General features: G+C 41.5%; 1 protein-coding gene across 1 annotated transcript in view; it reads left to right on the top strand.

Moving 5' to 3' along the window:
- Positions 1 to 1,069: 1,069 nt before the first annotated feature.
- ADCY2 (adenylate cyclase 2) overlaps positions 1,070 to 17,033 on the top strand; it is a gene marked incomplete at both ends in the record, with an annotated part of 213,469 nt that continues 197,505 nt past the window's right edge. Inside the window, one exon of the mRNA XM_080611585.1 lies at positions 1,070 to 1,300. Within this exon, the coding sequence (XP_080467711.1) occupies positions 1,070 to 1,300 (231 nt within the window). The remainder of the gene's footprint in view (positions 1,301 to 17,033) is intronic.

The raw sequence follows: 17,033 nt of genomic DNA, 5'->3' as shown, positions 1-17,033 counted from the left end.
AAAACTACAGCAGAGGCCAGAGAGTGGGTTGGAAAGGGCAGAGAGATTTGTCCTGCGGGGACACCATTCAGGGAGGCAGTACACTAGGAAAGAACTGCCTCCATGCACTTACAAAACTTTGGCTAGTAAATGCTGCGTATGATGGATGTGGAACTGTAGCGGGTTATGTGTCCAGTTTCAAGTGCCTGCTTTGTTATGAACAAGGAAAGTTTCCTTGCTTCATTCGGAACAAGGAAAGCCATATGTTTTCACGTTTTCCCAGCATGTTCTTCTGCTTCCCAACTGGAATTCCTGGCTTTGACAGAAACTAAGGTATGATTCTTAAAAAGGAGATTCAGCCTCCGGGAGAGGTACCCAGCGAAACCCTCTGCCAAGCCCTCTGCCCGTGGGAGTAATTTCCAAGACTTTCACACGTATCTCCCTCTGTGTGCCGGGAGGTGCTGCCACGCACCCGCGGGAAGGCGCGGCGCGCCCAGGAGCTGCCCTGCTGCGGCTGCTGTCCCCGCGGGGAGCGGGGCAGGCCCGGCACACGGGCGCTCTCAGCCTCACTGCCGCCGTCGGGAAAGGCACCTTCCGGGGATGGCGAGGTCTCCGGCCGCACGCAGGCGGTGACCGGGCAGCGGCAGGTGGCCGTGCCCCGTGGGCACCTACCGGCACCGCCCTTGAGCGGGAGGGCGAGGGAGGGGTAGCTTCCACGGTCGCCCTCGAAGGCGCCTCCTGCTCCTGCTGCCGCCGCCCTTGGGCGCTTGCTTTGGGGCTGCCGCCCTCCTCGCTTCGCTCCGCTCCCCTCCCCGGCGAGGAGGAGCGAGGCTCCCGCCCCCACCTCTGGAAGAGCCGGGCAAGGCATGTGCGTGCGGGGTGGCGCCTTCCGGAGGCGCACCAAGCCCCGGGCTGGCTGCGCGGCGGCCGCGGCTGCCCGGCGCACCATGCCGCTGCCGCCGCCGCCGCGGCCCCTCCTCTCCGCCTCCCGCGCGGGAGCGCGCTCCGCTCCACTCCCCGGTTGCCTCCTGCAGCAGCAGCGGCGGCGGCGGCGGCGGAGGCGCTGAGGGAGTTGCGCGGGCTCTGCCCGATGTGGCAAGAAGCGATGATGATGAGGAGGAGACGCCGCTACCTGCTGGAGCGGGCCGACCAGGCGGGCGGCGGCGGCTGTGGGGCGAGCGGCGAACAGTCCCGCTCCCGGGACTGGCTCTACGAGTCTTACTACTGCATGAGCCAGCAGCACCCGCTCATCGTGTTCCTGCTCCTCATCGTGATGGGCGCCTGCCTGGCCTTGCTCGCCGTCTTCTTCGCCTCCGGGCTGGTAAGAGACGCCCTCCCGCTCTGGGACCCACGCCGCCCGGCATCCCCGCTCCCACCGTCCGGCTGGGATCTCCCCTCCTGCCTGGCATCCCCTCACTCGGCGCCCTCCGCCGAGCCCAGCCTAACCGAGCCTGGCCGTGTGGGGTGGGACAGGGCGGGCGAGAGCCGGTGTCGCTGCTCCTGCGGAGGAAAGTTGGTGTCGGGAGGCGGCGGGGTGGCGGCGGGCAGCGACTGCGGAGCCCGGGGACCCCGCACCCAAACTTTGCTGCCCGGTGCTCTGAGGCGAAGCTGGAACGGCGGCAGCGGGGCTGATGGAGCGAAAACTGAGTCAACAAGCGCATCGAGTTTAATACACTTAATTCATTGGCTCTGCTCCCTTCCAACTGGCAGCTCGGCCGTATTGGCCTCTTCAGTGGCAGGGTTGAAATCGCCGCACAAAAATGCAGCCTCTACCAGTACCTGAAATAACATTTTTATGGGAAGCAAGCCATAAAAATAACATTTTTATGGCAAAGCGTCCTCTTTCTCCCCCCCCCCCCCCCCCCCCATACCATTTTCTAGCGTTTGACCCGTTTTCTTAAGAAAGCTTTTGGGCAGAGCAGCCTTCGTTTATAAAACGGGAGGAGAAGTTAGGGCGGTTGGATACCTTTTCTGCATGTCCAGTGCGGAGTTTCCAGCCTTTGGGAGGAAAAATATGTCACAGCGGCAGATGACAGTCGGTATCAGTTTATCTCACCCAGAAATCCGTGGCGTTTTGCCCTTGCGTTGAACGCAAAGGAAAAGCTGCAGAGGGCAGTAAAATTCTTGCTCCTTACAGAGTTTTCCTGCTGTTAGCGATTAGAGGCAGGCTGTTTGCGTTACTGTATGCTTCTGAGGTAAAGAATGGGGATTTGAGGAGTCTCAGACTTTTTATTTGGTTTACTTATTTTTTTCCTAAATAGTGGTCTTCTGGAAAGCTTAATGTTTGTTCAACATTAAGAGTGAGGATAAGCTTAGTATAATCTAATGGTTTCTTTTCTAGAGGCACTGCACGTAACGGTGTTTGCTTAAATTGACAGAATCCTGCTTTCTTGCTCGTGATCAAACTTTTGTCTTAAAAACTGCAGGAACTGATTGCAGGATCAGCTAAATTTAGAGTTAATTGGTGTTTTATTTGCTTTTGGTATTTTTATGAAATATTTTCTGAGGTTTTTATTTAAGTTGCCATTCCTGCTAAATACAGAGCAGTTGTAAAAGAGCTAATGTGAGGCCAGAAATAGCAACACCTCGTAACTCAGTTGTTTAGTGCCTAAATGTTTCAGTTTTGGAGCTCTGTGTACAAAATACTGGTTTGACATCATATCTCATTCTGGTGTGGTGCTTGTCCATCACAGCTGAAGGGACCAATGATGGAAATGGAAGTCTGTCGAATGCTAAGGCTGAGGCATAGTTATGTGTGGAGGCATACGGAGTACTCACCTACAGTCAGGGCAACAGATCTTGGGCTTGGCAGTATTTAGCACTAAATTTCATACCTTCATGGTACAATCTACAGCTTGTTTACAAGTTGCACAAGGTTATTTTCATAATTCTGTTTCTTGAGGTAAATCATTCACGATAACAATGGTGGCATAACCGTGGGTCCAAATTGAAGGATGGCCAAAAGTTATGGAAACAAAACTGTGAGCTGGCTGGATCTTGCCTGGCATTGCTACTTCAGAAAGGGGGAATTTTATAGTTCAGTCTGCATTTGGAATTCCAGACATACCGGAAGAGGTAAAAAAATGCTTTTAAAACCTTTTTCCTGAGCCTTTATCTTCCTGTGGCTAACAACTGGAAGGGTGAGTGGAGAGAGAGGTGGGGTTCATCCTTAAAGTTTCCAGTCAAGGGATGAAAGTAACTTCAGGCAAAGAGAAAGGTTGCCTATACAGACTTCCAGCCACAGGATGTTGGACAAAATCCTTTGGAGGCCTGCCCAGAGTCTCACCTAAAAGTGTTTTATTCTAGTCTAGCTCTGGTTGCATTTGTGATTAAAATATTCCTGAAAGTTCAGATCTGTTTCTCCCGCACCTGAGTAAAATATACCCTTTTCATATAGCTGTACAATCTTAGTAATTTTTTTCATGCCTGTTTATATAAAAGGGGTACACAGGAGCGTCTGAGCCACAAGAGTCAGTATTAGTATCCTTGTCTTTATTTTGTGTATCTAGTACGTATGCGATTGTTTTGACGGAAGATTTAATTTTGTAGAGGAGGCGCAAATGATGGGGATAGTTCTGTGTATGTCTGTGCATTTGAAGTTAAAGGAAATCTTTCTCAATAGTTGTTTCCTTTAGATTTTGTACAAAGCAGTCAAGATTTTACTGAAAATTACCTAAGCCCGGTGTGGAAACAAAACTCCAAAATGACTCACCACAACACTTGATTCTTATTTCTCACTTGTACTTCAAAGAAGTGGGATTGGACATTGTTAAGACAAGATGGATGTTCATGAAGCATGAACCATTTTTATGTTCTAGGCTTTCTTAGAAAAACCTAACCTTGAAACCAATGGAAGTGAGAGGCTTTCCTTCTATTTTAATTTTTTATTTGGTTGTTAGGATATATCGCTGTGATGGCTGGGCTGCCTTTTTTTTTTAATTGGCAAAGTATTCTTAAATGTTCCCAGACACAGCCAACAACACAGGGTTGTATTCCACTTACTCAGCTATTTCGACCTGTCAGAGTATGAGTTGTAGTCTTCCTGATTTCAGATGAAAAATTTATAAAAGCTGTGGCAAAATTACAGTAAACAAGATTACTTACAGAGTGTGCCTGGAAATCTGATTACTATTCTTTCAGGCAATGTGCTGTGGTTGTTACTGAGAGCAGTTTCTTGAGAGATTTTGCTTTTGTTTGTTTCAGAAAACTATTGTGATTTTGACCTTTGGAATTAAGCACTCTATCTTCTCAAACCCAGAGTCTGCTTGAAAGGTGATCGTTCACAGCTTAGAGTTTTAAATAATGTACTGATAGTATCAACCTTTGAATTTCTTGTGTCAGAGTATCCTCTGCATTTGTCTGTACCTGGCGTGAACTGAAACTGGCGTGAACTGAAACTGGCAAAGTGAGATCAGTCATCCATGTTTAGCTGCTGCTTTAATCGATAGAGAGTAAATTATTTTCCCAAACCTGTGAAAGCCTTCCAGTGCTTAGAAATGCCAGGGGTCAGCTTCATTTTCTGTCTGGTTATTGTCTCGTTCTTTCAATACAATATATAAGACAAACTCATTAGTTGCCCTCCTCTCCCTTTTTAGTACTAAAAACTTATGACCATTTTTAGTGATATCTTGAGCAGTTTTGTCTATGGCCAGAACATACTTATTATAACTGCAACCTGTAGGAGAAAAAAAAAAAGAAAAAACATTTTAAAATTCATAGTGTAAAATGTGAGTGTATCTGAAATATTTGCAGTTGTGATGTTTTGTTTCTTATGTGGTTAAGCTAAACTGGCTGAAAACAGGGATGATGCCCAAATTGCACAAGTTGTTGGAAGGCCATAACTTTACCCATGTATTTTCTAAACATAAAAAGTGCACAGTCCATAGATACAGGCTTCAATTAAAAACTGAATTTTGGGGATTTCAGAATCTTTTAGCACTTATGATGTAAGTGGGAGAAGACCTAAGTCTGTAAAGATCTTCTTTCTGTCCCTTTTCCCAAAACTCATGGTCCACAGTTTGCTGCCTGATGTACATGTTTTCCTTTAGACTGGCCTGTGCCCCTTTCTCAAAGACTACAATCTTGCTGTGCAGTGTTTACCTTCAACACTAGTCTTCAGCCCTTATCTGTCTCCCAGATCCTTGTGATCTTGCAAAAACTCTTAAGATGTGGTTGTCTATGTATTGACATGGATGTGGAGCTGCATGTTTCTTGATGGTATCACTGGCCAAGTAGAGCATGTGCTGGGTGAAAAGTGCTTCTACAGTGTGGCATTCTGATGGCTTCCCTCTTCTAAAGCAGCATGAGATGGCTTTGGGTTAACTGCCTAATGATTGTCTGTTGGAACAGAGGTATTATTTATCCCCCTTAACCACTTCGAAGTTCCTGCAAAGTTCTTGATCATGCAGTGATTCCTGAACCTTTTAAATGATTCATAAATCGAAGAAACTAAAGGTTGACTGCACACCTACATCACGGACGTGCCCAAATACCTTCTGTAGCAAAAGTGGGAGTAGGTAATCATTCTCAAAGAGGGAGTACAAGTAACCAGGGAGGTGTACCTACAACATGGCAGATGTACCCTCTGCAGGAACTGTTTTTCTGGCATCAGACTGACTGGATTTACCTTCAGCTGATCCTGCATGGAAGCAGAGGTAGCTGCCTCATTCTGAAGGAACACATTAAAACTTTATAGCTGCCAACCTGTCTCTGTGCAAAGAGAAGAAAATCATGAGAGTCCTGGGGCTTTAAGTGGTATGTAATATTTCTTTGGGCCCTTGGTCAGAATGACAGCAAATCCTCCCTCTAATTGTCTTATTCTAACAGAAATACTTGCTGCTTCTGTTAAAAACTGGATATCAATCAAACCCTTCCAGATTTTCATTATCAGAATCTCAGTTTGAAATGGAGGGGGGAAAGTCTTCCAGTCCATGTGGATAAAGTAGCTTTGGGAGACATGTTCCATCATTCTCATCACAGTGTCTCAAGTGATGAGGTGTCTGCATAAAGGCATCTGCTGCATGCCTCCAGTAATGTCCTCATCAGTACTCTGAATCTGAAAAAGTCATCTGTCCACACCAAAAGGTCACCACGCTGATGTGGTGGTGGTGGTGGTATATCGCTATCCATGAGATGCTCTGTTATAACCTAATTGCATAGCATAATACAGCCGTATTGTATGTTCATTCGAACTCTCAATTTTAGGAAATCTTTTGAGATAAGCCCTGTGCAATTTAAGGCTTTTTTTTGCTTTGTTTTGTTTTGTTTAAGAGCACCAACTGGCTTCCCAAAGTACAAGAATACCCAAGGTCTGAAAGCATTCCTTGGAATCTTTGCAGACTGAAAGTAAGCCAAAGCATCTGCTATACTGTTTTCAAATACCAGCTTATGCATTCCCCCCTTAAAAGAAAGCTAAGTCACAGTAAAGGTAATGAGGTGGGAAAATCCTCATTAATTGAAGGACAAGCAGAAACAGGGTTGTTTGCATGCTTGATGCTGTGGCTGTTGTGCCCAGGAGGTATCCTACCTCTTCTTAAACTCATTCTGCCAAATTATTCTACTACCAAGATGAGGAAGAATTCAAAACAAACATTAGTATAATTATGATACCTTTTCTTTCCATAATTCCAGCTATAATTGTGCATACAGTTCTGCTTTCATGTCCTGTTTTGAAATGTTCCATGAGGAAATCCTATGTTTCTATGTCTTGTCTCTAGGCACTATATGACAATATATTCTTCGAGCTATAGTTGCTGGCTGTTTGGCAGCTGTAGTTGCTAGCTATTTGATACAGTCTTAGGATATTGCCATCCCTACCGAATGTTCCTTCCAGTAGTATCTCTGGTTGTCTGAGCACGACTTTTGTGGCCAGTGTTACCTTTGTAGTTAGGCCCAAGTTTGCTGCATTTTCCTGTCTGAAGGAGGAATTGCCTAGCTTTGTGTCTGGTTTCATTTCTCACTACTGCACCAGTCTGGGCCTTTTCTTGTTTTATTTGTTAATGACTCTCCCAGTACATCTGTGGTTACTTTTAATGTTGCTTAAAGCTCATCTCATTTGCCAGTCCCTAACAAGCCTGGAAACAGAAAGCCATTGAGATAAAGACATGCCAGTGGCATACCTGTTTTTTATCCTTCGTATTTAATAACATGAATGCTGAATAAGTACTGGAAAGAACCATAGGCATGGCTATGTTGGAAAAATACTTAGCTTTGAACTGTAATCTTAATAAATTAATGTTTTGTGGATATCCTGGCAGTGGAAAGGTTATTTAATGTCACAGATTGTGACTCAAAATTGTGGATCCACAAATTCTCATCATTAGTGCAGTTGTCAAAAAATGACAAATAACATACTGACTAGAGCTGTTGTTTACTGAGGTGCAGTGGGAATAAGGCAGATGATAGATTGGGCTATGATTGTATGCTGTCTTTATCAGCGTCAAGCCAGGTATGTGGATTCACAAATCATGTACTGGCACCTTCATAGTAGATCTGCCATGGACCTGTGAATATCTGTCAGCTTATCTTGCTTAGAATTTTTTCAGTTGGTTCCGAGTTCCTTGTGGACAAAGATATCTGACCCATTTGCGGGGACCTTAGAACTGCTATAAAAATGGTGAACAGATTTCTTTGGCTGAGCCTTCAAGAGGTCTCCTAGATTAAGGACATTAACCAGCGATCTCAGTCCCTACATTTATGCTGTAAGAAAACTTCCTCGTTATAATGGTAGCAGTCACTGGAATCTTCCAGACTGCACCATGAATCAGTCCAAGATTGGAGTGTCCATGCCAAATGGACGAAGATGCCAACAGATTAAACTGGGGACGGAAAAAAAAAAAAAAGTGATTTAGCACAGTTCTGCCACCTTCCTTTGCCTTCTGTTTTTTTCATTTGAGTATCATTCCTGATGCTATTGAAAAAAAAAACCAAACAAGCCAAAAACAAACCCCAAACAAAAAATGGCTCCACACATTTTCTTCTCCAGATCTTTTATTTTTATATCTTGAATAAGCAACCTCCGGACACTGAATTTCAGATGATGCTGAAAATTCAAGTGACTGTTGCACCATCTGTGCAGAGGAGTGTGAGGCTGTCTCTACACTTATCCTCCCAGTTGTCTGTTTCTCCAACCTGTATAGAAACGTTTTCTTTATCTCTTCTATAAACAGAACTCTTGTTCTCAGTGGTGATTATGTGATGTAAAAGTTCCTTGCTGTTTCTGCTTGGGAGACGAGAGGAAGCAGTACCCATCAGTCTCTTAGCCTTGCCCTCAGGTCTGTTGTGTGAGCATTCACTTCTTGACCATCCATGTTTCTAGTTTTGAAGTTTCTCTAACCTGGAAGATGTGCTCTAGAGTGCAGGAACCTCTGGCTGCATGCTCATAGTGTGCTCTGGAGGGCAGCTGAGGTAAGATATGCTCTGGCCTGGATATGTTTCCCTTATAGCTTCAGGTAACAACCAGTCTGGTGTTTGATCATTGGATAGTCCCATGAGATCCCACATGGACCGATGGCTTTTCAGAGCCACTCACTGGGGTTTGCAAAAGTAGTTAGAACTTGTTTTTTCCACCTGTCTCCTCAAGCAGATGTACTGTGTGCTATAGAACCTCTTAAAGACCCTAAATGCTGTGGCATGCAGAGTAGAAATGCCCACTGCCTGGACAAGTGGGATTGCTGTGCTTCCAATTCCAGGTAAAATTTCTCCATCCCTGTCTCCAATTTACTAGTACTTTGGTCAGCCCTGCAGGAAAATTCTAGAAAGACTAGATTCCCCCACTTCTTTTTCCAGCAAGACTGAATTCAGGCAGAAGACTCGGACGCTTTATTTCTCCTACGAGGTGTGTTACGAAAACAGATGCTCTTTGAACTTGGCTCAGGACCTGCGTGCTGCTGCTCCCACTCTGACAGAATCATAGAATTATTTAAGTTGGAAAAGACTCTTAATATAATTGAGTCCAACCATTAACCTGATGCTGCCAAGCCCACCACTAAACCATGTCCCTAAGCACCACATCTACATGTCTTTTAAGTACCTCCAGGGATGGTGACTTAGCTACTTCCCTGGGCAGCTTGTTCCAATATCTGATAACGCTTTCAGTGGATAATTTTTTCCTCATATCCAATCTAAAATTCTCCTGCTTCAACTTCAGGCCATTTCCTCTTGTTCTATTGCTTGTTATTTGGGAGAAGATTCCAACACCCACCTTACTACAACCTCCTCTCAGGTAGTTACAGATAGCAATAAAGTCTCCCTTAAGTGAAGTCTCCTTTTCTCCAGACTAAACAACCCCAGTTCCCTCAGCTGCTCCTCAGAAGTCACTCCTCTTTGCTTTATAGACCCCGGAAGGAGGTTGGGCTCCCTTTTTTTGATGCAGCCACTGTGGTAGTCCTTTGTAGTGGCACAGTGGTCTGAGCACAGCCTATTCTGGTCAAGACCTAGGAGGTGGTAGACTGTCCAGATCAGTAACTGCTCGTGTAATCCCTATTGGCACCCTGCTAGCTTGTGCCAGAAAGTGGCCACAGTTTCTCACTTGGGCTTATTTTCTTCCCCAGCAAGCCCAGGCAACTTCCAAATCTGACTGGTAGATGGTAGGATTTTAGACACTTCTTTTAAGTCTGTTTAGTACTAAAAGAATTTACCCATTTATTTTTGGTTACTTTGATTTTTACTGTTTTCTTACCTGTGCCTTAATGCAATGGGGTATCAATACTCATTAAATAAGCCCTCAGCTAATGCTAAATAGAAATGCCTGTATTTGCAGAATATTTTTTTTATCTATTTCCTATGAATGTTTCTGAAGTTTTGCTCCTTTATAGAGCTTTTATTTGGCATGGTTATATTTCAAATGTAAGTTAACGTGTTGTTACCTTTATTTGAAATTTTATCACTGTAGAAGTAATACCCATTGCAGAAAAGAGCTTGATCTTGGAGTCAGAAATGAAATAAGAAAGCTCCTTGGGTTGAAGTTAGTTGAACTGAGAGACATATGAGAGTGTGGAAAGTGTCCTTATGGAAGTAAACTTTAAGAACATTTTCTATGATAATAACTGTGTTTAGTAAGTAATTGCAAAACCTTAGGAAAAACTTGAAAAGTAATTACACAATGTCAGTAGTGACTTTTTGATATTAAAACTATTTTTCATGTTACCTTATTATGGCAATATGTTAAATCTCTGGAATATTGTGGCAAAATCTATTTTTAAAAAACTCAGTAGAGAAAAAAGTCTAAGCTTACCTTTTTCTTCATTAACCAGACCTCTAAAATGAACACTGTTTCTCCATGTGCTGAATATGTGCTCCCTGGTTCAAAGTTTCTGATCCTTACTTTTAAGCAAGTTCCATCTTGACATTTTTCTTGATTACACCCAGATTCTCAAATAATTATGTCAGAAGTAGAGTGATGAGGAAAAGCCACCTTTTAACTTCCATATAAAAGTGTCAGTCAAAATATGTAACTCAGTATTAAAACAGCTCAAAGAATCAAATGAATATTGACTTCCACGGGTCTGTATAAGGAAGGCCATAATTTCACTTTTGTGTTACAGTGCAATTTAATCTGAAAAACATGTCTTTGAGTCCTGTAAAGTAATGTATTATCCATAACATTTAACTGATGGAGCTCTTTCAACAATGACATATTTTGAATATATTTAACTGCAAAGCATAAATTTTTCATAAGCATTTTACTCAATTTATCTTCATGTATCCACATTTTTGGATGTTGCATAAATAGCAGTTGCATTTGTTGGAGAGTTTCTTTAAGATTATTTTTGAAAATAAGAGGAGGAATGATTTTGAGAACATCTGAAAAAACGGCTAAACTAAGTTATTAAGCTGCATCTTCTGAGAGGAATTCAGAACCAGTATGTGTAGAATAAAGCATGAAAGAAGAATATGTTGATCACTACATTTACATTACAAATATTCTAAATGATGTGAGTAGGCGCTAATTAGCTGTGGAGCCTGAAATAATTAGTTTCATCAAGGTACAAACTTTTTCTCGCTTTGTTGCATATTGTCTCAGCCCTGTTCTGAAGGGACACTTCAGGGAGCAGAGTGTAATTAGCTGTCATTGCTCTCTGGTATTTGGTTATCTTCTGTGGCTGCCAGCTAGTGCCATTGGGTAGGACAATTCTGTAAGTGCATCAGCTGAGTATTGTAGCCACTAATAACTGGGTTGGCCCATCTTTTTCTTCGTAGGCTGTTAAGAGTCTTAAAGTAGAGCTAGCTACCTTTGGTAATTGCCAGCCTGAAAGAAGATTGAGGTGGTGCTGGAGGACGAAAAGCATGACAGGACCATTCATGTTCCCCGACCCCTGTGGGCCCTCTGAACACCTGCTTATTAAATAAATGGTAGTATGCACTGACAGATTTTATATAACATGCAATTAATGATATTAGAGGATACAAATCAATGGAAGATAAATCGAGAAAGCTGTCTATATGACAAATGAGGATGTATAAAGAAATGGGAAGAGCTGCTTACTGTTCAGGTTGGGTGCATGAGGTTTGCACAGGGCACATTCATGTATATAAAATACACAAGCACACACATCCTGATTCTGCTAATTATGTTTTTGCCAGGGATAGGTATCTGACCTCTCTCCAATGCCATATGATATAGCAGGAATGGTCACAGGCCCATTGGGTTCTCTGGCTACTTATTTGCTACACATTTGAGCGTGGGTAGCTCAGTTAGAGGTCGCTCCCTGTTGGTCTGAGATGGACACTACCTTTAAAAATTAAAAGAGCGGTATCAAAGAACATGCAGAGAAGAGAAACCTTAAATACAAATGTTACTCCATCTGTATCTAGCCACTGTGTTAGAGCTTTGATTGTCCTTGGAAACTTGTCTTTTCCATTTCTTTTCCCTTCATTTGGAAGCGGCAGTGGTAGAACCAGAATTGTTTACAGTGTTCATCATGCATTGAGGTGGCATTATGATGTTGTCTCTTATTTGTTCTTTTCCCATGTTCTTCATTTTGAGTTGGTTTTGACTGCTGTTGAGCACCAAAGTGATGTTTTCACAGGTCTACCTATGATAGACATCAGATATCTCCATTTCCAAGTGTTAATAGTCAACGAAGAGCCTGTTGTCGTGTGTATAAAATAAGAATTGTTTTGTTTTAGCTGTATTGCTTCACATACATGTCCACTAAAATTCATCTGCTGTTTTCTTGCTCAGTAGTGACTATTATGAGATTCTTTTATAATTCTTAATAGTTGGCCCTTATCTTTGTCAGATTGCTATTCACCCCTTTTCCCAAGTTGTTTATGGATATACTGAAAAACATACACCCTAGGATTACTGAGGACTTTTGTGGGCACTTTTGGGACCTTTGTTTTTAATAAATTTTCCCAGGATAGATACCAGACCTATTGGTACTTCCCTCAGTCTTTGGGAGGGATCCCAGGGGAGACTGGAGTCACTTCATTTTCCTGTCTTTGGATACTGGGGCACTTTTGGGTAGAAGTTACGTGTTACTACAGTTTTAGCTATTTCTCCTTTGAGTCCCATTGGCCTTTTCTGGTGAACCTTATCTCCTTGTGATGATTCTTTTTTCTCTAACGCCTTATACTGATACTTCAATTTGAGAGAGATCTTCTGATGTGTTTCCCTGTATAAAGTATTTTGGAATGAGAATTACCACATGCTAAACACAGATACGGAAAACCCCACAGCAACCCCTTTCTGCTACAGTCTGCTCTTCTCTAGCTGCTCTTTTTAATACCTGCATCATCTGTTTTCTTAGAAATCCTTTATCAGGCTGCCAACTTCTGATAAGATTTCAAAAATAATAATTTATTACTTATTTTTATATTCTTAAAAATGATTTCTCAAGCTCTTTTCTTGGCTTGCATTACTGAGTCTTTATATTAATCCTGATAAATTTTATGATCCTTTTTATTATCGTTTTTAAGATAGTTTTCAGAAACTTCCCTGCTTGGCTGTTCAGGCATTCTGGTTATGTTTTGGTCTTTCTCAAGTAGTTTTTTGGGAATTGATTAGCTTTTGGCCTGTGCCTCTGAGTTTTACAGTGTCTTCAGGCCAACTACAAAGATTTTAATATGTAAACTTCTAGCTCTCCCTTTCAATTTTAGTGTTTGGATTTTGTTTTTCATTTGTTTGATTAACAAGCTTTGTCAGTGTTAGAAAGCAGTTTCTCAATAGTAATATTTTATGAGCCATGTTCTTTCCACTTCTTGAGATTAGATTGAGGGTTCCTCTTTCTTTGTATGGGTGTTTTTTTGTTTGTTTGTTTACATCTTTGTTTTGGTTTTCAGCTCTGCATGAGACATAGGCAGTGGTCTCAGCTTCCGTCTGCTGTTGTGATCCTTAACTAGTCTAACTGTGAGTCACTGAATTATCCCTTGACCCATTGTGTTTTCTTCTTTGACAGGCTTTCTTTTCTCTGCGTTTCTTAGAAGCTCAAGTAGTTTCCATCCTGGTTGGAAGGTGTCCTCTAGGTCATTCTTTTTTTTTTGTTTTTAATAAGCTTTTGCTTGTTCAGTGTAGCTTTTTGGTTCGTAGGAACTTTATGTTAATTGTTGATTCTCCTAGATGGTTAGTATAAACTTTTTGTCAATCCCTGCTGAAGTGTATGGCTTTCAGGCTTTTCTACTTTGTCAGTATTCTCCTGGTGGTCTTTTTTCCACCGGTTTTCAGTAAGACTACTGTGTAAATACTGTTGCTTTAACAACAGGCATTTTAGTTCTTCCATCTAGCTTCTTAGGCTTTTGATGTTTATATAGAAGAGCATATGCTTTCATTTGAGTGTTTTATTTCTTTGCAAAATTTTTTGAAAGTATCTGTCTGTTCTGGCTTTTCTTTACCATTTTCTTCTAGCTTGATTTTAATCATCTTATGTGCTTTCCTTTAGTTGAGATATACAGGTCTCCATGACAGTAATGCTTCTCTTAAACCACATACTATGTTTCTATAACTTCTTTAGTTTTAATGTTTTCTGGTGACCTTTGAAGTGCCTGCAAGCTCATTCTTTCCTCATTTAGATTAAACTTGGCTACCTTCTAGAGGCTCCTTCCCTATTCCCAAAATTTCCCCATTTCTTTGAATTTCTAAACACATTTTCTTAGCTGCTTATTGAACCTTTGCTTGTCAGCCTGTCTCTGTTATAGAATCATAGAATAGTTAGGGTTGGAAAGGACCTTAAGATCATCAAGCTCCAACCCCCCTGCCATGGGCAGGGACACCTCACACTAAACCGTATCACCCAAGGCTCTGTCCAACCTGGCCTTGAACACTGCCAGGGATGGAGCATTCACAACCTTGGGCAACCCATTCCAGTGCCTCACCACCCTTACAGTAAAGAATTTCTTCCTTATATCTAATCTAAACTTCCCTAGTTTAACTTTTAACCCATTACCCCTTGTTCTGTCATTAGAGTCCCTAATGAAGAGTCCCTCCCCAGCATCCTTGTAGGCCCCTTTCAGATAGTGGAAGGCTGCTATGAGGTCTCCACGCAGCCTTCTCTTCTCCAGGCTGAAGAACCTTACTAATTTGTTTTTATATTTACATTTAGAAAGTGTTTCACTGATCTCAGTAAAAAGTGGTTTTAGTAGGGATTTGGTATAGTAAATAGTTTGAGCTAATTCAAAGCATGTGATATTTCAGATCCCAGCAGGAGTCTTCTCTATACAGATTGTTGAATTCGAGTAGATGAAAAGCATAAAGGAAATCATCATAAAGGAAAAAGTAGCAAAAGAATGAGGGACCATGTTAAAGGACTTTATGCTAAACACAGTATTTTAAATGCTTGTTTGTTCCTTTTATAGAGTACTTTGTTGGGCTGTATGGTTTTATATAAACCAGTGAAATGCTTTACAGCAGCTTTTCTGTTTAAAAATAAACTGAGGGCATGGCATTATCTGGAAAAGGAAAGAACAGGATGTAGAATGAGAGAAGGTTGTGGGTTTTGGAAAAATGAAAGTGATTCTTCAGATTTTAGTGGTGATAAGATTATCACATACTCCTGAAGAATTTATGGGGTTGGGAAAATTTCTAACAGTAGACTTTTTAAGTTCTTCAGTAATTAAAAGACAGCAAGACAGAAAACACTCAGGAAGACAGATCTGTCAGGCAAGATCCATGTATTGCAGGCTTAGCCATTATTTCAGTAGTGTCATGCTGATGTTTTAATTGCACTACCTCTGGTAAATTTTAATTTCTGAGATTATAAAAAAAAAAAAAAATAAGGAAAAGTGGTGCATTTTGGTTTGGTTTGGGATTTTTTCCTACCTCCTTGGGAGATGGTTAAGATAACGGAATAGTCAGCCTTCAGGATTTGTCTTTGCATCCAACATCATCTTTTAACCTACTAATGGTTGCAAATATTGATCAGGAAGCTGAAAGTTTTAAATGTCTTTCTCTCCAAGTTATAGTTTTTTAAACATTTATTTCCTGTGAAGCAATAGGGTAATACTGTTAAAAGTAGTTTCCAAATAAACCGCTGCCTTCCAAGACTGCTTTTGTTGACCTGACATTAATGTGTATTTTAAAGGCAGGATTGTGAAAAATCCCCCTGTACACATTCAGGCTTTCTGGAAAGGATCCAAATTGTAATAACAATTGTTTTCTCATATTTTTTAGTTGCCTAATGAGTAGTACTATTCTGCCTTCAAATTTCAATTTTCCTTCAGAATTCACACAGTGTGTGGGCACGAGCAATCAGCTTGTGCCACTGCAAGCAAGTTATTGTGTAGTCAGCTCAAAGAGGTGATGTCCCACTGCAGTCAAGGAGGTTGCATGCAGTTACCTGTGAGGAGAAGTTGCTACATTGTGGTCTGTTGTTTTCTTTTTTTTCTCTGCACATATTTAAACGAAAAAAAAAGAAGGCAAAATTGTGCGGTAGGCAGCCAGTAGAAGGGAGAGAGTGGAAATGAAATTTTAGATTTAGTGATCAAAATGGCTCAGCTAAGAGTTGAGATCAGCGTACACTTAAAAAAAGGAAATTGATTGATTAGCTGTTACTTTGGAATAAAGATTTTGATGGATTGATCTAACGATAGAATACGTATAAAAATATCTAGCTGTATGAGCATACATATGCTCTAAACTGGAATCTAAATATTGTTGATGTATTATGAAACAAGATCATTCTAGAAAGCACAATACTTTTATATTTTTACTGACATGGAGAAGTGTGCTGTTGAAATGCATGTGGATATCCATGCTAGTGTATGTGTAGCGTCATCATTATAACTGAAATACCAATTTGCCATTATTTCAATTTGTGGTTTTCCTGAGTCTCAGCTTCCTACAGGAGCTTGTGAATTCCTGCCGTGCCGTGACCTGGACTGCATGACAGATGGTGCAAGGAACTTAATGTTGTCCTGTCACTGGCAGAGGGTCTTATTTCTCTGACCTTGCAACAAGAGTTTTGCAATGCCACTTAGAAACGCAGAAGTCAAAGGCTGAAGTTAAGTACTTTTGGTGTTATCTGGGCTGACATCGGTAGTGACAGTATTAAATAATTCACTGAAACAAATTGCAGAGATGGGAATGATGAAAAATCACAAAATTTGGAGACATAAATCAGTAGCTCTTACTACTATTAGTTAGGTTTTATATTTTGTCTCGTACTATGCAAGATTACATGTATCTTAATACAGCTCAGTACTCATGTGGTCACTTATCTCTATGCCTAACTTTAAGCCTGTAAATTTGTTTTCAGTACAACTACCAAGTGCTTAAAAGCCTTCATGAGTGTATTTAATATTCGGAAGATTAGCATTTGCATTTCAAAGTTAGCACCATCTCTTACAGCTTCTCGACTCTTCTTTTGCTCATATATTTGATCATCAGTGCTGTGATAATTGCTGAAATGTGTGACTTCCTATATTTAAAAGGGAAGAAAGAAGAATTGAAAAATGGGCTGGCTTTTGTCAGGCAGGGTAGGGTACATGAAAGATAATCTGCAGTCTGCACAATCAATCAGATGTGGATGTAATTTCATCATGGTGTTTCCTGTGCTTTTAACCTGCTGGTGTGGTTGCTGATCCTGGGCTAGAGGCCATATGGAGCTGAGTAGAACCAC

Source organism: Psittacula echo (assembly GCF_963264785.1).
Source record: "Psittacula echo genome assembly, chromosome: 2".
Classification (NCBI taxonomy): Eukaryota; Metazoa; Chordata; class Aves; order Psittaciformes; family Psittacidae; genus Psittacula; species Psittacula echo.
Note: the sequence above shows the minus strand (reverse complement) of the source record. Positions and strands in the feature narration are given on the sequence as shown.